This window comes from Mixophyes fleayi, chromosome 2 (assembly GCF_038048845.1).
Source record: "Mixophyes fleayi isolate aMixFle1 chromosome 2, aMixFle1.hap1, whole genome shotgun sequence".
Lineage (NCBI taxonomy): Eukaryota > Metazoa > Chordata > Amphibia > Anura > Limnodynastidae > Mixophyes > Mixophyes fleayi.
In genome coordinates this window covers 59,815,561-59,840,730 of record NC_134403.1, presented here as the reverse complement: position 1 = coordinate 59,840,730, position 25,170 = coordinate 59,815,561, and the positions used below count along the sequence as shown (strand labels likewise).

Here is a 25,170-nt window from a genome sequence, read left to right as displayed (position 1 = left end):
CTTCAAAACCAGTGGGCTGAGCTCAATAAAAAAATGAACAAACAAACTAAACGGTTTATGCATGTACAAGTATTGAAATGAATAGGCCTATTGAAATGGGATTGATCTGTCGTAGTCCGAATGGGAAATAAAATGATGTTTTCTTGAGTAAATGGAATGAAAAGGTCTTTTTTAAAAGCATCGCTGTGAAATCACATTTTTTTAAAATTGAAAATTTCAATTGAAATTGCTACTGCTCACGTGAATTTGAAATTAAATCACTGTTTGTCAGATTAGAGATTTTAGACACCGAATTCCTGTTTTCTGGGTGGGTTGCATTTTTTAGCACTTTTGATTGATTTAAAAAAAGGTGTGAAACAATATCTGTATTAGACTCCCTCTCTAGCTTGTGTTATAAGCCAGTGTTATGTGTCATAAAAGGTTGGTAAAAAGTTTAAGTTGATAGTCACAGTAAAATGGTAACTATACAAAGAATATGGACTGCAGGGGTGGTGCAGCAAACGGCAGGAGATCTCTATGCAACTCTGTTTCTCCTTTGGTTTTATCGTGTTGCATTCTATCTGGAATGCAGGTGCAGTGAACGAGCACTAACATTTTAGAAGTTCCCTTACAAATAATAGAACTGCAATTATAAATGACCATATTACCATAAAGCTAAATGGTAACTTGTCTTTTTTATGTTAAACCTATAACATGTTTCAATAGTCAAAAGTTCTCTATTGATAGCAGTCAAAGAGAATCAGTACCTAAGTCATTTCTCAGACTCTCCTAATAATAACTTCACAAATGCACCGACCAGTCAAAATCCACAGATTTTAAATATTAAAAAAAACACTTTTAATTCTCTACAACAGAATTTATTTGGAAGTTGACTCTCTAGAGTTTATTGTAGTTTATATTAGCATTTGCAAACAGGATTCAGTTCACAACTTTCATCCTGTGTTTATTTTGTTACCTTCCAGGAGAGCTGTCCTGCTAGTTCTCACTGTAGATGACAGTGTTTATATTTACAACAGAGGAAAGCAATACGTGGCTCTCCAGATGTTGTGGAACTACTTGCTAGGAACAAGCATCCCGTATCACTTTTTTGGGGTTACTCATTGCATATTTAGAATATGAGCTCTCACTAGCAGGACCCTCTTTTCTCTTGTTCTCCTTCTACTATTCCATCACCCATGTACCTCTAGTTCTGCTTCCCTAGCTCTGATTTCTTGAGATAATAATAATAATTCCACCATTATGAGATTGGAATTACTGCTAGGAAGACCTGACAATACAAGTTGGATAGGAACCTCTGCATAGTAAAATCATTAAGCAGAGCTCATTGAAGTAATTGTAGCATTCCTCCTACCATTGGAATTGTGGAAGCAGCACAGACAGTTTTCTGTCCAGCATCTATTTCCCGGGTGCTCCACTCGGCTGTTTGTACTTGTCACCCGGCTCTTGGAGACCAACAGAGTCCTTTTATAATATTGTATAACCATTGTTTTTCCTATTAGAACAGGCACTGTGTGAGCTCTACAGCCAGCAGTGCGTGTTAGACCAGTCCTAGCAGGTGTGGGCAATAACCTCCAACATTTTTCAGTATTGTTGCAAAGTATTACAACTGCCCCCACCCGGCTACTCTTTAATGCCACCCGGCTGGCAACATTTTCTGGGGAGAACACTGACAGAGTGCTGATAAGGGGGCATGGTCACACCATGCTGGGGACGTGGCCACATCTCCTCGGCCGCGTGCCTAGCAGGCACCATCACTGTGGTGAGTGGAACCCATCCCGCAACATTCCCGTCAGTCAGGACAAAAGTCTGTCCTACCTAAATCTGGACAATTAGGAGGTGTGTAGATGGAGGATATTACCTGTGATCATGTCTGTGTGTACATGCCTAAAAAGTAGCTATTATAGCTGGAATTATTATTACGTTTTATCTGTATGAACTTTCTGGATAATGGGTTTGAGGATAAACCTTTCCAAACCTGTAAATAATGCATGATATTGTTGCAAGTTGGAGTTCCAACAATTAGAGTGCAACTGAGTGTTCCAGACACTCAGCTCTAACATTATGTCACAGATTAATTTTAAACATCTCATGTAAAAAGTGTCTTTGTTCTAAACGTGTGATATTCTACAGTATTATTGAGGCATTTCTCTTTCAGCCATCTGGTGCTAATGAAAAGTGGACAAGAATTACTCTGACTTGTGAGATGTAATACACCGTGTAGCTGGTAGGAGACATTTAGCTACTGCAATGTGCTGTGATCAGTCACACACAAGGGATCAGACATTACTATAATATATATAGATAGATAGATATAGCTAGTGGTTAGCACTTCTGCCCCTCAGCACTGGGGTCATGAGTTCAATTCCCGACCATGGCCTTATCTGTGTGGAGTTCGTATGTTCTCCCTGTGTTTGCGTGGGTTTCCTCCGGGTGCTCTGCTTTCCTCCCACACTCCAAAAACATACTGGTAGGTTAATTGGCTGCTTACAAATTGACCCTAGTCTGTGTGTGTGTGTGTGTGTGTGTGTGTGTGTGTGTGTGTGTGTGTGTGTGTGTGTGTGTGTGTGTGTGTGTGTGTGTGTGTGTATGTTAGGGAATGTAGATGTAGACTGTAAGCCCCAATGGGGCGGGGACTGGTGTGATTGAGTTCTCTGTAAAGCGCGGCAGAATTAGTGGCGCTATATAAATAACTGCTGATGATTAAATATATATATATATATATATATAATGTGGTAAGTGTTTTCCAGTTGGTTTGAAGGTTCATTAACAAAACACAGATTTACTTTAAGCATATGTTTTACATTCATATATTTCTTACATTTATATATTTTGTTCTAATTATAATATAATAAAGCAACTATTTTTGCTTTTAATGCCAGATATTACAGGGAAAAATGTTGTGTTATTTATGAACATAATACCTATGTTGCTGTTTTAATTTCATCGGACACTACTTCGTTCACTTCTTGTGAAGAGTGGTTTAATTCTAGCCGCTATTCAGCGACAATGATTAATTTACATGCGAAGCCCCTTATTCAGCATTCATTATAAAATACTCAAGCTGCCACATGTCCTTCAGCTGGTGAAACCCACAGGCAGATTACAGGACGAAAATAGTGCCCGAATAATGAGAGAACACACTAAGTCCAACGACAAAGAGGTACAAATAAGCCAATTAGCTTACATGGCTAAGGTTTGCACATACAGCTTCCAGGAAAACACATGGTAGATTTATTGTCACTTAAGGAGTGATCTCATTCAGTTGAAAACAGAGAGCTGGTTATTGTCTTGTACTTTGCTGTATGTATAAGATCTTTTATATCTAGCTTATGCAAAGCCTTACAATATTGGTAAAACACATATTTGGAACAAACTCATTTTGTAGAACACTTTAACCATATTATAAGTCATCAAAGTGTTGGATGATGGTATAATCTATATTATTATTATCCATATTATGTCATCCTTTTGTAGGGTTGTCCCATAACCTAGGTTACCCTATATCCCTTTGTTACTGTGGGCATGGCTACTGCTGTCTACCTCTTGCTGATTTGTATGTTGTAACTTGAGACAATTGGGGAAGTGAGAATAGTTCCAATATCCAATCAATTCCCCTAGTGAAGTCCCATCTGTGTTGCCCAGGAGCATAGAAGAGAAATGGAAAGTGATATGGAATTGAAAAAGTAAAAATAAATCATGTCTTATGCCAAACATGTATCTGCCACTGTTATAGGTGCTAGTGATTTGGGCCATCTGCAAATTGGTCACACTGAGCACAGTAATGGAAAGAGTTTGCATTTAGAAGCCCTGTGGTTATCTCCAATTCTGCCTTAGAATTTGCACCGAATGGATTGAGTTTTTGGATTTCCAGGAACTCTATTTTCACACGAACTGTATATTTGTGCTTTATAAAGTAATGTATTGTATCCAGGTCTATGGTTTTTTTTATCTCATGTAGTACATTTACGTTATATATGTTATGTGTTTAAAAGACGATATTGATACAAAAATGAATAACAATATGAAGCCCTATGTGGTAGTATCCACTACATGTTTCAATGTAATGTAAGCTACATTCTTATAACAAAAGCTATACTGACATAGAACACCGTAGGGATCCATAAGTGTTATTTTAAGCCTTTCCCTTATGAAAACACAGCAGTTAAACATGAAGGGCTCTTCGTTTAAACAGCAACACAGATTACATATTCAGATTTATTTTTGTATGTGGAAAAGTATGTAAAAAAAAAAAATGGCACTTTATATGTAACACTAGACATCATTCAGTGAAATGTCAGCATTATCAAATGAGGACATGTTGAGCATAATTCAACTAGAGATGACTGAGGCTTTGAAATGTGTTTTCGGGCAAGTCATTGTTCATGTTGTAAACCTAAAACTGATGTGCCAACAGACATCTATTCAAAGTGAAGTACATTCACACAAGTTGCATTCCCCTGAGGTAAAGTACAGTGACTACCGAGCAGCACAAAACCAGGATTAAGGCTCTGAATGCATTAGAACTCAATAGTTCTGTTTCAGCAATGAAGCTACACATCCTCTACTTAGAGTCAATCTGAGCACAAATTGACATTTATTGTAAACTACATTGAATTGGCATCTCTTAGTAGAAACATACATTTTTACCACAGAAAAAAATCTATTGGTCCATCTAACCTGCAGTTTTTGTGTATGTTTGTTTTTTAATTTTATTAATTTTGGGTGTGGAGGTGGTTTGGGGTGTTTTTATTGATTTTTTTTTTTGGGGGGGAGGGTTGTGTGTAAACCTGGGTACACACTGCAGAATTTTCCACCAACTTTTAATGCCGATCGATTTTACATGCGATCGATGGTCCGATCGCTCGGTCCATGGACTGCATACACACTAGCCTTGTTTTAGACGATAAAGGGAACAGCGAACGTCCCTTTAGCGACTTTTTACAGACATGTTTTCGTGAGCAATGACTGTAATTTCGTACACACTGAAGCAACATCAGTCGGAAGTTTATACACACTACACAGCGGAAATGAGATTGGAACGAAAATATTTAACGGTACTACCAACCAAATGAGGCGACAATTGTCCATTTGGGCAGACTTTCGACCATCGTGTCACTGCACACACTGACCCGACTTTTGAACAAGCGGTCTTATGTCGGCTGATTGAGCCAATTATTGGACGAAACCCCTGTAGTGTGTACCTAGCTTTACTTGCTTAGTCATAACAATAGCATAGTCTGAGCCCCCACCAAAACTGCTGGATCTATCACCCTCCTGTAATAAATACCTTCTACCTTTCAGTCTTCCTGCACTGTCCCAGTGTGTGCTCTTGTAGAAGTCATATTTCTAAAAGTGCTGTCTTCCTGAGCTTTAGTGATACTTTTGATATATTTGAATGTTTGTATCACATCACCTCTATTCCTTCTAATTTGTACATATTTAACAATTGAAGTCTTTGCTGCAGTTTTGTTATACATGCACCTTTTTAGTAGCCTTTCACTGATTTTCTATTTTATTTGTTGGGAGTTGGGAAACGTGTAATTGAAAGGAAGCTGTGGAGCTGAAAACTCTGCTATTTAGGATGCAATAAAATCTTCTAATGTTGGAGTGAAAAAGAATCCCTGATTTATTACAATTATTCGGAGCTGTTCTGGCCATCGTTGTGCTTTTCAATAGACCCTGTGTGGTGAAATAATACCTAATACTAGATGGGCTACAGTACCAGGGTTTCCCAAACCCAGTCCTCGGGGCTCCCCAACAGTGCAGGTTTTCCGGATCACATGTGACATAATTAGGACCACCTGTGGATCTGTTACAATGTATCAGTCAGTAATGAATACACCTGTGCTCCAGCAAGGAGATATGGAAAACCTGCACTGTTGGGGGGCCCTGAGGACTGGGTTTGGGAAACCCTGGGCTACACCGAATGCTCTGAAGTATGTCCAGCAAACACCTGTTACCATGAAGGGGCGTTCTGTCTGTCTTGCAATAGCGGATAAGAAAATAGTCACTTTCTTCTATCGTGCTTTATATTTTGTTTCCCAAATGTTAGATCTTAGTTACCTTGTGAACATTCCATTTGTCATTGAGATGAAGCAGACTTTCATGTAGATTAAAAGATGGCTCCTGTCATGTTTCTTTCAGGAAAGAAGATAATTACAGCTGCTTCTTTTTGTTTTCGCTTGTTTTCTTTTTTTCCCATAAACTATAAATGAATGTAATTGTATGTGTGAATGGAAGGTACGACACATTTATTTCCCCTGCAATATGCGATATTTGGGCTTAGTTGTCTTTTAAGGATTTACATTGTCAAGTAAAATCATTATATTACTGCCTCTATCAGATACATCCATTCACTTGAGAATTATAATCAAACAATGCTTGTTGTGAGCAAATATATTACAATTTTCCTGCACAGGCACATTTGCCGATAATTTGCGTAGCGGGAATTTAAACGAATATTTACACCCACAAAGTAAATTATTGGTTATTAAGCCTCCTTCCACCAACTAGCAGAAGTATGGGGGTCACATGCCAGATACCACACAGTTCAGTAGTGCTCGCCCCCAGGAGCTGCAACGCAGGAGGGTGGGAAAGATACAGCGCTGTTAGTTTGCTCCACCTCTTCCCATATTGTGCAGAATGAGAGAGAACCTGGAACAGAGCTAGTGCAGGAATGTTATTATACACTCATCCGTTAACGGATAATACCTCCAACTAACAGAAATGTGGGGGCTCCATGTCAGCGACCTCAGCGCTGTCGGTTTCCAATATAAAGTGTGAAATGGTTCCATCTGAAAGTAATGAGGATGTGTAGAGTTCAGTTAATGTAACTCTGTTGCCACTTCCTAAACCGGGATCAACCTTCCCAAATGTGCATTCCCTGTGAAGCTCATTGAAATAACTTGTCCTGCAACAAGAAAACTTGTTTTTGCATTCAATAGCAATATGAGGCAATTCTATAATTCTTTATATTTAGTCAATTTAATGAATACATACAGGGGCCCATAGGCAAACCGAGGGGGGTTTCCTAGTGTCTGGAAACCCCCTCCCAGCATGGGGCACTGTATGCTTGCCCCATGTATATGATGGGGATAGGAATTGCCTGTGTATATGATGTGGATAGGAAGAGTTGGAGAGCAGCCAAGCAAAGTCTACAAAATATAGCCACGCCACCATGCATGCTGGTCACGCCCACCGGCGGCGTAGCGTGGAAACCAATCTCTACAAATCCTGCTTCTGCCCTAGGGGCTACAGATATTATAAATATGCCTAAAGTTTCTGTCCAGAAAGCATACTTTGTATGTGTGTGTATTGAGTCACAAGTATGTCAAGATATGTCCAACTCAAATACAGCACTGCTCCTGCACCAGGCGTATTGATGCGTATACATACATGCCACGGTAGAGACGAGTCTTAACTTGTATATGCAGAACGGAGGAAGCGCACTACGGATGTAGATAGGTGAGAGCAGTGGAATATCAGGATAGTCCAACCTGAGATGGTACAAATATATAATAATATTCTGCGCTAGACCTAAACAGTGAAATAATGATGAAATGTCCTAATATGTTAATATTTATCTTTATCAACTGATAATAGATAATACAGTCAGTGGAATACAAGACATGTAAAACATTAAGCAATGGTGTAAATATACATCATGGATACATCATAGCATGGAAATATAAATCATTATGGTTAACATAGTGCCATGCTGCACTGATGCTGAGAGATTATTTGAATCGAATGAGGGATTGATCAATATTTTAGTGGAAAAATCCTGGAAATGTAAAATGTCCAGAAAATACAATAGTGCCCAAAATAAAGGGGGAGGAGAGAAATAGCGATACTTGCACTTGGAGACAGTCTCAAGTATTCCAGCAGGTTAAAACAATGTCCAGAGGAGGAGGAAAAGAAAGGGGGTTGTGTTACTTGCGCTTGAAACAATCCAGGATATAGCGGTGATCCTCAAGATGTCCAATATAGTCCGTGTGAGGTCCAGATGGTAGATAGGTAATCCTCGCGATAGATATTAAGTGCCGGATATACGGGATCAGGAGAATGTTATGATAGATGTGGCGGGCAGAGTAACGAGCGGGATGTCGGCGTGCGTGCCAAACGTGGAACGCACGCTTCCTGAGTGTCCACGACCGGATGTGCACGAAACCGGAAGTGGCGGGTGATAGACCGACGCGTTTCGTCACCTAGGTGACTTTTTCAAGGCAGTCTCTCAGCATCAGTGCAGCATGGCACTATGTTAACCATAATGATTTATAATTCCATACTATGATGTATCCATGATGTATATTTACACCATTGCTTAATGTTTTACATGTCTTGTATTCCACTGACTGTATTATCTATTATCAGTTGATAAAGATAAATATTAACATATTAGGACATTTCATCATTATTTCACTATTTAGGTCTAACGCAGAATATTATTATATATGAGTCTTAACTTGTAACTACTAAATGCTAAAGCTGCAATCTCCATGTAAAATGTAATTAAATACCACCCACATACAAACATCCCTCATTTACCGCTTTAATAACCCAGTGGGACTCTGCTGTTCTGTAGCAGTCCAAACAGCCAATGAGAAGCGGTTAGAAAGTGCTGCTGATATCGTTATCATCATTTCATTAGACGGGAGCATATCAGTTCAGTAGGAGCTGGGGGCATGAACAAATATTTCTGAAAAGAGAAGTAGTAGTATCAACTAATGAATTGATAAGCTGCATCCTCATGAATATTCATTCAGCCAGCAAATAGATGCTTTTGGTTTCTAACAGATGTAGTTTTCAATAAATGTTCATTCTCACTAACGTTTTTACTGTGCTTAAAAAGAGGATTGCAGGCAATGTTTGCCCATATTAAATGGTAAAAGCAGAACAGGATGTAAAAACAACAATGGGTATAGTGATATTAAAAACAATGGTTTCTGATTGCCATTTATATACTCTTTGATGGTGTTAAAAAAAACAACCTGTTAATCTAATTTTTAAAACTGCCAATGAGTACAACCCCTAAACAGCTGTGTTTCATCACATAATTCAGTGAAATAGTTAATTTACTAAAAGAGTTGTGTGAGCTGAAGATTGTTTTACTTGCCACAAATGCCAGAAAGATACCACAATATGTCTGTGATTTTAGCAGAATGTGTGTAATGAAATGTTCATTTGTTGCTTGTTTTGCAGGTCAGACTACAGCCGCATGTCCTCTACAAGTAGTAAGTATATATTTCTGACAATCAGTGATTTTCTACATTTGGCTGACTTCAAGAATTTTGGGGAATGCTTATTTTACTGCCATGTCCTTCAGTACAATTACCGGCGTGAATAGGAAAACAAAGCAAGTTTTATTTTATATTTAGTGTTCGGATCCTTTCACATAATAATTTAATATCTGTGCATTGATCTGCGGGGTGTGAATGAACTCTGAGTTTGTATGCTGCAGAGAAACCAAAGGGTAAATGTATCAAGCTGAGAGTTTGCCGGTGGGTTTGAAAAGTGGAGATGTTGCCTATAGCAACCAATCAGATTCAAGCTATCATTTTGTAGAATGTACTAAATAAATGATAGTTAGAATCTGATTGGTTTTTCAAACCCGCCGGAAATCTCTCAGCTTGATACATTTACCCCCTGGTCTCCTAAGAAGTACTAAGCCAATAATAGCATCAGGATAGAAAGAACTCAGTGTATGAAGTTTAGCAAGTGCAGATTTTGTAGGCTAGTGACAAGACCTCCACCCCTAAATGATTGGATTTGATCACACAGTACAGTATATCAGGTCGGCATGTGTCAGGGAATTTGCAATTTTGACCCTCAACTGTATAGGTTGGCCCTGCACTTGTGTAGTCGAATTACTGACAGATCTGGTGGATCAGCACTTTGGTCAATGGCTGGATGCAGGGAGTGAGTAGGTAACTCTACAGTTTCAAATACAGATGTAGAAAAATAAATTGACATTTAACATGTCATATGCCATTCAATTTAATTAATGTTTAATTAATCTGTAGGTGGCGAAAAACATGTTTGATGCCACGTTAGGCTACATTGGGCTCCATTTGGAGTTGAATGCGTTAATGCACCGAACTTACACAGAAAAAGATGTATTTACATGTGTGAGTGGGACATATCCCCAGTTGCATCCAACTCAAAAACAGTAGTATCCGACCCTAGCATGCGTCAGATGTACACTTGCACCTAACGATAGCGTAGAGATGTGCTTTGCCAGTACTAGTAGTAAATGCAAAAGTCACATGACCCTATTTATACACAGTATAATAAAGTAATTGTCATATACACGAGAGAGAATAGTGTCTTGATATTTATTAATAAACGTGAGCCACATTTTCCATAGGAAATGTAATGTAATATAAAGACTTCCACCTCCATCAACTTTCCAACAGTAGTCTAAATGGAAATGAAAAATAAGTAATGGGAATGGACGGCCGGGACTTGGTATAATATAGTCACAGCGTTAATGAATTAAGTTCTGTCAGCTGGAGAGTAAATACACAAACAGCCAATGAGAAGCAGCTAGACAATGCTGCCGCTATTGTACTCAACTTACACTTGCCCATTCTTGCCCTTTTCCACCTCTCCACTTGTAAGAGAAGTCTTCAATATGCAAAAATCTACATAAGAACGTATTTTTGCTGTGCGTGCACAATACGGAAATGCGTTTATGATGCAAAAGGAATCTACGTACATCTAAGTGTAAATCTATTAACATATCATGCTGCAGATAAAGAGCAAAGGGTTTTAAAGCACATCACTGGTTATAATAGGATAGCCGGAAAGCAGATGGCATTCTTGACCTAGCATATGACATTACCCAGAATTCTCCATTGCAGATGAACCATTATAATCCTTATTTCGTGTAAGTAGTAAAGCAGGAATTGATGTTTTCACTTGCTAATTCCTAATGCTATCTGTGAGTTAACAAGTGAATTTAGGCAAATCTGCTTAAAGGAGATCTTCAAAATGAATACATTTCATTTAAGCAGAGTCTGGCCTTTACAGCCAATCAGGAAGTCAGATCTGTTCCGACATCTTATCAGTGATAATTTATTTTGCTTTTGTTTGTAAAGCTCCAAAATATCCGATTGCGGAGAGAACACAGACCTGCATTATTTACAGAATATATCCCAACACATTGAATAATTGGCCCTGCTTACAAAGAGCTTACAATCTAATAGGAAATGAGTGTGTTACACAGTGATACATCTGGATGCCTTGAGCAATAGAGCAACCACATATAAGCATAAAAAGTGTTTAATTATAAATACTGAGTGACCCAGCACATCCATGTTCTCAGAAAGGAGAGTATCAGTCAGTGCAGGGGACACATATCACTGTACTGTGTGCTTAGAAAACATCCCTGGATTGCAACATCAACCAATATGATATATTTAGCGCAACTTTCAGTTTGTGCTCTTACCAGTATTAAATATCAATACAATAACCAAGTTGAGTAAAAATGTCAGAATGACGAGGGGTGTACTACACAAAAGTCCATCATTCACCCTGACATTGGTTTTAAAATAATGCCTGTTCTGTTTCAATCCTGTTCAACCAAAGACTGTGACTATAGGCTTCCTTGAGAACAGCAATATATTGTATGGAATCATTTTTAATGGGAACTGGCTTATGGACATCCATTCATAGCAATGCCGCTATCCTTAGAAAATTGTGAACATCATTGTTTTAAAAGATTAATGACGTGATATCTCTGAGTTCTCAGATATGTAGTTTTATAGGGGCACCTGGGAGCTTATTAAGCTCCATATTCACAGGTTTTGGGCTCTATGTTTGAAGCAGAGCGCTGACATTTGTAATTTTTAGTTATTACATATTATGCGGATCTGCTGTAAAACAGCAAAGCTGACGGAGAATTTTAGTGCACGGTGGAGGAAAGAGATGGGTACAACACACCGCAGTGTGATGATTAATCTCATTACCATGTGTGTGTACCTTCGCTGCACCACAAACTCTACTCTACACAAATTACAAAGTCATTTACAAAGTAATAACCTCACCGCAATCTGCATTATCTCAAACCATCAGATTGCAGACTGCTATGGGGGGTTTTTAGTGGCATAAGATCCATCAAATAATGCAATGTATCAAGCCTGCATTTGGTAGTGGCAAATATATTTCTAACCAGAAAGGTTACGAATAAGAACTGGCGCCTGTTTTCAGATAATCTTATAAGAATAAGAGATATTGATCATTGCATACAAATGGACAAGGGTCTGGAGTTAGGATTATTGAATTATGGGTTTTCACAGCAGTGAGGAAAAACATCAAGTAGTACAGTGGGAATACAGCTGTATACAGAGGATAAAGGGATTTACAGTCTTTCTTTATTTAGAGACCCCTAATAATGATGATAAGATAAACAATATCATTGGACTATTATCACATTGGGAAGATATAACCATATAATTGGACACATCAGAATCTCTGGACCGGGAATCCCTCTCAGAGGTGGAAAATGAAACATGTTTAATCTCCAATTGATTATTTTTCAAGAAAAATAGATTAATACTTCTGTTTCTTTGTGTGTTTCTTTATTATCTGTGGTCGCAGTCTGTTCTTTTTTCCCAAGTATACACCAACATCATAATCCTCCTTCTCTCTCTATTTTCTGACTTTCCACTGTTGTTTCCAGTTGTTTAATGTGTTATTTTAAACGCTCCTCAAATTCCGATAAACCATGGAATTGTGAAACGTCTTTTATTAATTGTGAGCTATCTTGTTTCACTTTATTATACATAAGATTCCGCTGTTCAGTAGTCATTTCCATTAATGTAAAGGAACAAGTAGATTAAGCTGTACTCTTTTGGCTAAATGAAGAACTGAGATTCTCTGCAGAATTTAATATATTGTCTTCTACTAGGCTTAAGGTCCTACTACAGTTGTACTGCTTGGGACCTTCATTTCTCCATTCACCTAAATATCAATTTTAGCAATATTGTAGATGTAATCCACTAATCTTTGTGTTTTAGCCGTAGAAGCCAAAAATAGAAGCCATAGAGAAATGAGATTAACAGGTGTTATCCAGCACAATTTCTAATATGTTTTGGTTGAGTTCCTTGCAGGTGCTTTCTAGTGGAAACAAAACATGTACTAAAGCTGCTTATGGGAATATTACTATATTCCTCTAAAGAGAGATCCTCACCTGGCAGCTCAGCTGCATCCATAGCGACCTCTTGTTCAAAGAAAGTCAACAGTACAATGGTATCCACCAAATTGCAGTCATAATCCCATGCATGAAATAAATAGGAATACTCTCAGTGCAAGCTAGCAGGAATCCTGGAGCTAGAAGTGGGATCATCTCGGCCTCACACAGTGCATGTAAAAAAACAATCAGTTTCTACTTATTCTGCTGCAGGTGAAACTTTTTACAGATAATATCACAGACTTGTGGTTCTACAAACCATGTTGTCTGTTTGATTACACGTTTAGGGTATAATATCCAATATGTAGAACGTACTATCTGCCCATTAATAATACCTATTGCTGCGCAGATCCTTGATATTTAAAACAGGGATGACACCTTTCCTATTTGTAGCCAGTTTAGTAGACAACATACTGTGGATATTTCTCTGCTCTCTTTTCAATGTATTTGTAGAATAAAAGAAGATCCTATGAGTGGGACAAATTGAGCAGAATTAATAAATTAGAACCATTTGGTATTTATGAAGTATTGACAATGAAACTTTTCAGCTGGGATCTTCATTTCATATTTTGATGATATTTTTGTTATTTATAGTTCTATTTATATTATTCTTGTTTTCCTATGTAATACAGTATGTTTAGAAGTTTACTTGAATGTCATTCCTTTTGCATGGTGTTTCCAGGAGCGATGATTATTGTTTATAATCTGCAGGCAGCTGGGTTATTTAAACACCTTTCATAAGGGTAACATCGTAGCTGGACACAGCTATGATGTTACTTGGAAGCAATGGATCTTTATTTTCTGGCCTAATTTTGCAGATGCAACCACAGGAGAATAACTTGCTATTATTTCTACCTACTGATGCTAGGTAAACTTTAAAGTCCAAAGGGTATATTTACTAAACTGCGGGTTTGAAAAAGTGGAGATGTTGCCTATAGCAACTGATCAGATTCTAGCTTACATTTATTTAGTGCATTTTGCAAAATGACAGCCAGAATCTGATTGGTTGCTATAGGCAACATCTCTATATATATTTGTTTTGGAGCAACCACTGTTGATATTATTCTTATTGTCCATCCTTTATTTTTATTTTTTATATATTACCCCAAATTAGTCCTGTTTAGTGTGGGCCCTTGTATACAGACAGCCTTTCGTCAGAATAGATTCCATCTACTGTGCGGTCTGCGGTTAAGTAACCAACCATTATAGTTATATCCTGATAAGAGTTACAGGCCACATTATTAATGATATATTTCTCTATGGTTTGTGCCTGGTTTGACATGAATAGAAATGATTAAGTGATATGACGCTTGGAGCTGACAGTCTCCATTCAGTGACTCTGCTGTCGAGCTGACCGCCACATTTTTTACAGTAGGGATTATATTGGTGCTTCCGCACTAAGTCATCTGTCAGGAGCTGTGTAGTTTCTCTACAAATCCTTTGCTGGTAAAAGACAATAGAGATTACACCCAGACAGGTTACACACTGATCTCTGTAATGTGGCTGTACAGTTCACTGACTGATCCAAGCACTGTGACCATTAGAAAAATAGATATCAAAGTCATTTAGAATGAGAACTCTGTTGGTCATGTTATAAGGTAATTTAGACTCTTACAAGTCAGTTGCCTGTTATTGTGACGCTAAACTTTAAGGCTTAATTGCCAAGTCTGTGTGGCATGTTGATCTATGCTTCCTATGTTGCTGATTATCGTGTCTTTTAACCAGTACACAATAAAAATGAGGCCCCATTGTCATGTCTGCCCAGGACGCCATAGCTGTTTCAGTGGATTTATATATGGGTGAAGCATATGTCTATATTATGATCTGATCAGACTGCGTTCACCATACTTTGAGCGCAGCCAGGCACAACCAGAGGAGAGCCACACTGAAAATGCCAGTGTTTAATTACTCTTAGATTCCTAAGATTCCTAAAGCACCTGGATTAACAGGGCTACTGGGAACAAATTAATACAAGTTTTTCCTGTGCTTGTCTTTCAAAAGGGAACATCGGCTTTCTCTTATGAAGTAAGGAATTAGTGTGCCATTTGATATTTTCCGGAGTTTCACAAGTGGTCCTTGGTACCACAAGAGTATTGCACATTATGTTTTTGGAGAAGTATCAGATCATAAAACCCCTGGTACAACTACATTACAACTCCCAACTTTTGTGTACACACCAAGGTCAGAGCATCAGCATGGAGTGTTCACACAACGCAAGCATTTGGCTAAACTAGAATTAACTAGTCAAGCTGGTGAGAAGACATTACTATCCAATCATAACTTGTTGCATAAACTCTATGAGTGCATTGTGCTCCAAAGAGTTCCAAAGATGGGCATTGGCTTAAGGTCAGACGGTACCTCATGTGACAGATGCGTTCACTTGTCTGCCTGTTGTCCACCATTGAGCTAAGCAAACATAATGTCTTAGAGATGTTCTGAGATTCCTCTGTCACAAGTACAAGTAGATTTATCACCATAGATGTATCATATTGGTTGAGGCAGTGATTAATCCTCCTATGCACGTGTCATAAAGCCTGGGGACATATTTGAGGCCTACTAATCTATGGTAAGATCCTTCAAGCATTGAACAGAAGATTCACCCAAAATCGCTGCAGTATAAATTCACTAAAAAGGTTTCAAGAAGGTGCTTAAAGACTTTGGGGCAACCTTTAGTGCAGCATTAAATCTTGTGTATATATGGCATCCGAAGCAGATATGCGTCGGTACTTATCATCAGTCTGAAAACTGCATCCGTCTTGTGTAGGCATAGCATTTAGACTTAATAAAGAACATGTCAAAGATATGTATAGCCCAAAATAAGGCTCATCTAAAAGGGGCGCACTTGCATTGCGTCTGTGCTCTTACTGTACTTGCATGTGAACGCCCCTGAGCAGAAGGGGACTGAGTTTCAGATACGTGCAGCTCAAAATACTGTTGCAAATTGTGAGAAATATAATGCAAAATACAGAATTGCACAGCGCAAAGGCATTTGTGGCCAACTCTAAATCCTCCCTTTTGTGAGGATGCAGCCAATTAAATACACCGAGACTATTGAATAGACTGCAAAGAAAATTAATTGACGACTGCAGGGTTCACATGTTAAGTTAAATTAAGATATCGTGGACTTCTAAGGAGTACATACATCTTCTTGAGTTCTGCCACAAAGGGAAAAAGACAAACAAATGGACTGTTTTAGTCAGTTTAAATAGGGCTTCCAACAATGGCATGCTACTTGTTTTCTTAATGGGCTCATTCCCTGTGCCAGCGGGTGTAACAGCACATTAATCATGTATTTGTGTATAACACGGCTGTACGTTGCACAGATAAGAGACTCTGTTCCATCGCCTCAGGAAATTACTCACTTTCCCACACAGCTCGAATGGATCAAGTTTTTCACTTTCTGTGTCTTAGTGATTTGGAAGTGTATTGTCAGTGGCAATATATTGGATAATACCTCGTTGTCCTCCTCTTCCTCATTACCACTTTCACCATTTCTTATCAGTACACAGTAAAAAGAAATGTCTTTATTATACAGTAATACACATAAATTGAATGTAACACCTGCACAGTATAACAGAAGAGACCAATGGCACCTGATAAAGTAAGCCTTTAAATATAAAGTAAGCCTTTAAATGTGTGCCCGAGACTGGGTGACTTCAAACACTTTCAGAATTGACAGGTTACAGCCACAAGAAGTTGGAAGTCCAAGAATTCCTCGTAAAGATGTCCAATGTAGTTGACTGTACTGTAGAATACCTTAAAATCAAAAAGATGTTTACAATTCACAATCATCTATTGGTAGGTGAGATTGTTGAGACCTTGAGGGGTATATTTACTAAACTGCAGGTTTGAAAAAGTGGAGATGTTGCCTATAGGAACCTATCAGATTCTAGCTGTCATTTTGTTGAATGCGCTAAATAAATGATAACTAGAATCTGATTGGTTGCTATAGACAACATCTCCATTTTTTTCAAAGCCGCAGTTTAGTAAATATACCCCCTTCGGGGAGAATTCAAGTCATCACACTGTACTGGGTAAGTTGCATACACATGTTTAGTGCCCATGTACAGTACAGAAATGCGTATCTTGCGCAAATAAAACAGACATTCGTGAACTGTACCCTGTATCTGTTATCCAAATATCTGTCAATATTAACAATCCAAACACAATGTCTTTTTATTAAAGGACCTTGAAACCCAAAATAGAAGTTGAGCCAATATTAAAAGACATTTTTTAAAAGTCACAAATATGTATGCCGTAGTCCCCATACCTTGACAGGGCACCAGATGTTAAGCACTGCATTAACATGTGCTATATAGCTGAGGGCAGCTGTTGTTCTCTGTTATTAATCATTTCTAAGAGGATGTTTTGCAATTTATCAAATCGTTTATATTTGATAACATATTGGTAATTGGTACATGCAGCACTATTTGTAATATATTTAAGTTGCTTGCCTTGTTTTCTACTATACCTGTTAGCCTTGCTTATAAGGTTCTCTCAGTCATCACCAATTTTTTTTTACATATATATATTTGTCTGCTTGTGGCTCCTATATTCCAACATTATTCCTCTGGGTATTAGAATGCAGGAAGGGGTTCATTTAATTATTTTACATTGTATGTTCAGGGCGTTGCAGGTGAAAAGTAATTTCACATTTGCTATGATTGAATGTCACTAAAGTATTCTTCTTTTTCCCATTTTTATCTACTCTAATGACAAATGAACTGCGAGAATGATAGATATTTCATTGCGGTAGACCTTTGATACCAAATTCTATTTCAGTCTACATCATATAAATCCTATTGCTCCACTAAACCATTCTCTGGTGTGCTATTTGGCACCACTCATATTATATAGAAAATATAGCTCTGTTCTGGAGTTTTAAAACATATGTTTTTGGTATCTATCGCCCATAGTCCTGTGTTAAGTGTTACTTTTGGTTGTCACCTTGAGGAAATATCTACATTATTGGAAATCCATTTAGAGCTTGTGACAATGGATGGATATATCCTCAGGAAGTTGAGGGCGGGTTAATTCTTTGATGTTAAATATGAATGTTACATCATTCCATCAATCTCTTTACCAGTTCCCTGCTACAGTAATAATCAAGAGACGGAAATGCTGCTAGTGTTTCTGCTTCAACAGTCTCCTAATTATTTTCCTAAAATAATACTTTTAATGTTTTATTTCCAGATATTATGGGGCACATTATGCTATGTATGGTTTACACACAATAATTGTGCAATATTGATGAGCCATGTTACAATGCAAGGGGTGCAAATTAGTTTATTATTTTGCACATAAATTAGATGTTAGCTGTTTTTTCATGTAGGACACAAATGCTTGTTAGCTTTATTTCTACTTTGAAATTTAACTTTATCTAGGACATGCCCTATCCCAGCATTAAATATGTCCCCACATTTTAAATTTACCTTCCCCCTTCCAATGGAACCTGGTTTGACCCAGGTGCAAAGTTACTCCTTTTTTATGTTCTGCTCTACTTAATAACTCAAGCCCATAGTTTGCAAAGTCCAATAGATAGACCGTGGAAGAATGTAAGAGCTCTTTAATTGGAACCCTGACACAAGTAGTAGTAGTAGCAGCAACTATGCTCTATTTCTTGTCTGGTGTGGAGGGAATTGAATTGTATTGGGGTCATTAAGGGTCATGTACAGATTGCAAAAAATGCTGAGCTGCATTGTCTTTCTAATTTGTGCAATGCACCTGTGTGTCCACAAAGCATATTTGGAAGAGCCAGCTCAGGTCCCAGTCCTTGGAACTGCCCTGTGATAGGGGGACGCAGGGCCGCCATCAGGGGGGTACGGGGGGTACTGTTGTACCGGGCCCGGGCTCACCAGGGGGCCCGGTACAACAGCTCAGCACAGACTTACCTGGGGCCCGCCGCTGGTCTCCGCTATTCTGTCTTCAGCCTGGCTGTCACCGTGACAGCCAGGCTGAAGACAGAATAGCGGAGACCAGCGGCGGGCCCCAGGTAAGTCTGTGTTGCTCATGGAGGGGGGGCCCGCTCATGGGGGGGGCCCGGGTAGCACGGGGGGCCCGTACTGGGCCCGATTTTTTTTCTGAAGGCGGCCCTGGGGGGACGCACCTACTTTTGTGGGTTAGCAGACCCACCCTTTTCTCTCTGTATGGTCTCACGTAAATATTAAATGATTCATTAATTTGAGAGAACAATGGGATTCACAGTTACTTGTGTCACCTTTGTCTGTTTGAATGTTTTTTTTACATTGGTTAAAGTTCACATAGAAAATGCGCTTTCATATAACAACATCCCCAACCTTTACAGTTGGGAAACAGGACAAATTTTGTGCACGACCAATTTGTGTTGGTGCTGACACGAGTAGAGGGCATGTTCACTTATCACATGGGCATATCCAGCGCTTCTGACTTGCAGGACCCCCCAATGCTCCTTCCCCTCCCTTAAAACCACCCATTCATTGCTGCATGTACCTTCCAGAACAGCACAGTGCAATTCTGCAGAGAAGTTTCCATTGGTCCAATTGTTGCACTTGTTTTAAATGTGCCCCATAATAGGGAATGTCTGTTTATATGAGTAAGTGGAACCAAAAATAGACAATGATTTTGCAGCACACTAGCGCATCACAGGGCCTGCCGAAACATTCCTTTTCTTGCTTTATTGAATTGTGAAATCCGTCACCGCAGGAAGAAGGAGGGAGACTATGCGGTGCAGACTGCACATTCCTCCTTCTCTGGCCTCAGATGGGCCGCTGGCCCTGTGTGACCTCTCTGTGTTGCGCTTAGAAAGTCATGTGATGCAGAAGTTGGTTTTTATGGGCAAAGAATAAGAAAAAGTTTAGTCTTTTTTTTGTCGGTTGTATAACCCCCAAGCTTAACCTGCTGCCTCAGCTTTTATTTGACAAAAGTGGGGTTCGGAGGTAAATATCTGCGGGGCACGAAGCAGTAAATAAGAGCTGAGGGGGTTGGAGCATAAAGCACGAAGAAGCTGGGAACCGGTGAGGAGAGATTGAAAGGTGGCAGGTAGCCCTAGGGCCTCTGTTGCCCATGGTCTAAGCAATAGTGATATACTATTTAATTTCCACACACATCTTTGGAAGCCCTTGCTTTGAATACCCTCTCTACCGCCAGTATATCAGGCTGTTTAAACTTGTTTGTCCTACTGCATAAAAAGAAGCGTAAACAATGGATTGTTATACTTTCCTTAATATAAAACAACTAGGGCCTGATTCATTAAGGCTCGCAAAACGAAGTCACGTATTTCAGGCATACACAAGTCTGTATTCAACTCATACTTGCCAACTTTTCCTCGTTGACTTCAGGGAGATCCTTGGGGAGGTGGGCGTGCGGGGGTGGGGCTTGACGAATCGCATCATTGTGGCCACGCCCCCTAAATGATTGTCATAATTTTGGCCAATTACAGCAGGGGCAGTGCTAAGATGACGCAAAATATTTACGTCATTAAGCCCCGCACCCTCCACTTATCTATTGTGGGGGCGAGAACCGGGAGGTTGCCTTGCTCTTCCTGGAGGTCTCCCAGAAATGCGGGAGTCTCCCGACATTCCGGGTGAGTAGGCAACTATACATTAAAGAAAAGCAGCTAATGAATCTCTAGAGACTGAAGTGTCTTTTACATTTCTGTCTCCATTACTGAAGTCATGTTGTCTTATCTGTCAGTCGTTGAATAAATCTTGGTCTCCATGAAAATGGCCACCTCCATAGGCATCAATACATGGACATATGACACAATTTCTGAACTGTGTCATCATGCCACAGATGGCAAAGCCAACCACGTCTTGTACTGGCTCAGCATCAGGGAGAATGCCAGACTCTTCAGGGAGTGAGGGAGATCACCCCTATTTCAGGGAGTCTCCCTGACATTCAGGGAGAGTTAGCAAGTATGATTCCACTACAAGAGGATCTGAAGACATATCTTTTGCTCTGACAGACACAATGCACTGCAGGATACATCCAATACATATTTGGAATATAAAGACCCAGCAGACTGCACAGGAAAAAAAGATATTCAATTATTGTCACCTGTTAATAATATAGCAATTAATGAAAAGAACACATGACCTGTAGCTGGTACACGTGATACGACTGATATCACATACCTTAGAGATGCCCGAAGCTTGAATCTGGCACTGCTGAATGCATTCGAGCTTGGCACGCCCTTACTGTACATTGACTACATGCATAAGCCCATTTCCCTCCGTGTTCGGTCTTTGCACTTGAAGATGAATTGGATGTTCTTGCGTTCACTGGCGTAAAGCTTGTTTCTGAGCATGCGCTGTGCGCTTTTATGTAAAATACACCATGTATCAGCATTTGCGTTCCTTAATAAATTGGGCCCCTACTGTTGTATTTGCAGTTATTTCACCTAAAACATTTCTGTATTCTGGCAGCTCCCAATATTAATATTCTCATGCATGCTCTCATCCTTGCACTCCTGGACTGCTGCAGTTTCCTTCCAGCTGCTTTCTACTACCGTCTTATTTTTCTATTTTGCAGTACACCGATGGCCAATGTAATATCTCTACAACATTTCTACCAGTTTACTATTTAGCTACATAACTATAATGGTCCATCATCATGTATTTAATCATTCAACATTTTTATGCAGCTTCTCCTTAAGACTTGAAGCAGTCTGCTCATCCCCATCATCCTACATCTCAGTCCTTCATATTCTCCCTACTGAGAGTGCAGAGAGGGATCATCATCATCAGCTATTCATAAAGCGCCTCTAATTCCGCTGCGCTGTACAGAGAACTTACTCACATCAGTCCTTGCCCCATTGGGGATTACAGTCTGAATTCCCTAACATACACTCAGAGACAGAGAGATAGACTAGGGTCAATTTAATAGCAGTCCATCAACCTACTAGTATGTTTTTGGAATGTGGGAGAAAACCAGAGCATCCGGAGGAAACCCACGCAAACACGGGAGACCATACAAACTCCACACAGATAAGGCCATGGTCTAGGATACTTGTCTCTGTACCTGCCCTACTAGCGCATCTAGTCACTGCTTTGCTAATCATCATCATCATCAACATTTGTAGCTCCAACAAATTCCGTAGCGCTTTACAATTGGGAACAAACATTAATAAAACAATATTGAGTAATACATACAGACAGAGAGGTAGGAGAACCCTGCTCACAAGCTTACAATCTATGGGATACAATGTAATGGTTGCAGGAGGAGAGCAGGTGATTTTTGATATATTGCACTCAATCCTACAACTGACAGTGGGACAGGATGAAGTTTAATTTCTGTAAACGGAAGCATGCACGGGGCTAACACATACACAGTGCAGCCCCTTTTGGGTCTGTTGTTGAATTACAACTTTCAACATAGTCTTTCAACAACACCGCTTGCAAACATCAGATAATATGCAGGTGCTTAGATGGACAGTCGGCATCAGTAATACAGTCATGGTCAAAAGTTTTGAGAATGACACAAGTATTGGGTTTCACAAAGTTTGCTACCTTTTTTTACAGATGCTGCTATGATATACTGAAGTAAAATTACAAGCATTTCAAAAGTGTCAAAGGCTTTTATTGACAATTACATTAAGTTTAAGCAAAGAGTTAATATTTGCAGTGTTGACCCTTCTTTTTGAAGACCTTTGCAATTCGCTCTGGCATGCTGTCAATCAACTTCTGGGCCACATACTAACTGATGGTCGCCCATTCTTGCCTAATCAATGCTTGGAGTTTGTCAGAATTTGTGGATTTTTGTTTGTCCACCCGCCTCTTGAGGATTGACCACAAGTTCTGAATGGGATTAAGGTCTGCGGAGTTTCCTGGCCATGGACTCAAAATCTAGACGTTTTGATCCCGAGCCACTTAGTTATCAATTTTGCCTTGTGGAAAGGTTCTCCATCATGCTGGAAAAGGCATTTTTCATCAACAAACTGTTCTTGGATGGTTGGGAGAAGTTGCTCTTGGAGGATGTTTTGGTACCATTCTTTATTCATAACTATTTTCTTAGGCAAAATTGTGAGTGAGCCCACTCCCTTGGCTGAGAAGCAACCCCACACATGAATGGTCTCAGGATGCTTTACTGTTGGCATGACACAGGACTGAAATTAGAGCTCACCCTTCCTTCTCCGGAGAAGCGTTTTTCCAGATGCCCCAAACAATCTGAAAGGGGATTCATTAGAGAAAATTACTTTACCTCAGTCCTCAGCAATCCAATCCCTGTACCTTTTGCAGAATATCAGTCTATCCCTGGTGTTTTTCCTGGAGAGAAGTGGCTTCTTTGCTGGCTTTCTTGACAACAGGCCATCCTCCAAATGTCTTCGTCTCACTGTGCTTGCAGATGCACTCACACCTGCCTGCTGCCATTCCTCAGCAAGCTCTGCACTGGTGATGCCCCGATCCCGCAGCTGAATCAGCTTTAGGAGACGGTCCTGGCGCTTGCTGGACCTTCTTGGGTGCCCTGAAGCCTTCTTCACAACTATTGAACCTCTCTCCTTGAAGTTCTTGATGATTCGATAAATGGTTGATTTAAGTGCAATCTTACTAGCAACAATATCCTTGTCTGTGAAGCCCTTTTTGTGCAAAGCAATGATGACTGCACGTGTTTCCTTGCAGATAACCATGGTTAACAGAGGAATAATAACGATTTCAAGCACCACCCTCCTTTTAAAGCTTCCAGTCTGTTATTCTAACTCAGTCAGCATGGCAGAGTGATCTTCAGCCTTGTCCTCATCAACCATCTCACCTGTGTTAACGAGAGAATCACTGACCTGGTCCTTTGTGGCAGGGCTGAAATGCAGTGGACATGTTGTTTTTAGGATAATGTTCATTGTGATGTCAAAGAGGGACTTTGAAATTAATTGCAATTCATCTGATCACTCTTTATGTAATTCTGGAGTATATGCAAATTGCCATCATAAAAACTGAGGCAGCCGACTTTGTGAAAAATAATATTTGTGTAATTCTCAAAACTTTTGACCGTGACTGTAGACATAATCATTAGTAGCAGATTCTTAATCTTTAAATGCAGTATGCTTTATTAAACATTAATCAACACTTTGTTGCTCATTAAGACTTGAATGTCCTAATGAATGGGCTTTTGACCACCGAAACATCAATGAATCTTTAAAAAATAATGTTATATTTAATAATGCATGGACTACTGGTTGGGATCTCCACTGTGAGGACAGTGTTTAGGATGATCAGGGAACTTTCTCTTAATAGTCGTCTTATCCTCAGTGAAATATGGCTTGTACCTCAGGCTTGTCATGTTGAAATAAGTGTGGTTCGGTGATTGTGATTTAAAGCTACAAACAGAATTCACTGTATTAAGGAAATGGATCTAGAAAGGGGATGAAAAGTCAAACTGTAATCAGACAGAAAGCATTTTTTAAATGGATTTCAAAGCCTTCTGAACAACAACAAATTTGTCAGTATCAAGTACACAGGACATGAATATCCCGGCTCTGCCCCGTTATCTCTTCTCACACGCTATAAGAACAAAGCAGGGAAAAATCGCTTAATTGCAGGCAGGGCCGGATTAACCATAGGGCTAACTGGGCTACAGCCCAGGGGCCTATGGCATCCAGGGGGCCCTTGAAAGTGCTCAGCAGCAGTATTGATCGGTCGGGGGTGGGGGCGCCCCCGACACGATCAGTGCTGCTGAGCACTTTCACTGCTTTCCTTCCCGGGCGAGCTGTAGTCTCCTTACTGAGGAGGTCTCATGAGTCTCACTCTCACGAGATCTCCTCAGTAAAGAGCGTACAGCACAGGGAAGGAGGTAAGTGCCCGGGGGGGGGGGGGGGGGGGCAGCTCGGATCACGGGGGGGGGCCCTCACGGGGGAATGGAGGCCCCCTTAGCCCAGGGGCCTCCATTCCCTTAATCCGGCCCTGATTGCAGGTGGCAAAATAAAACACAAGAGGAGCTGCTGTAATATTGTGAAGTGTACAGTACTCTACTTAACAAGCTGATTAGCTATGCCACTTCTGTTTCTTGGC

At 39.7% G+C, this 25,170-nt stretch overlaps 1 protein-coding gene across 2 annotated transcripts in view; it reads left to right on the top strand.

The window, feature by feature from the left end:
* FAM124A (family with sequence similarity 124 member A) overlaps positions 1 to 25,170 on the top strand; it is a 49,254-nt gene that overhangs the window by 6,670 nt on the left and 17,414 nt on the right. For both annotated transcript variants that reach the window (XM_075199073.1, XM_075199071.1), the window contains exon 2: positions 9,202 to 9,233. In XM_075199073.1, coding sequence (XP_075055174.1) covers positions 9,202 to 9,233 — 32 coding nt within the window. The remainder of the gene's footprint in view (positions 1 to 9,201; positions 9,234 to 25,170) is intronic.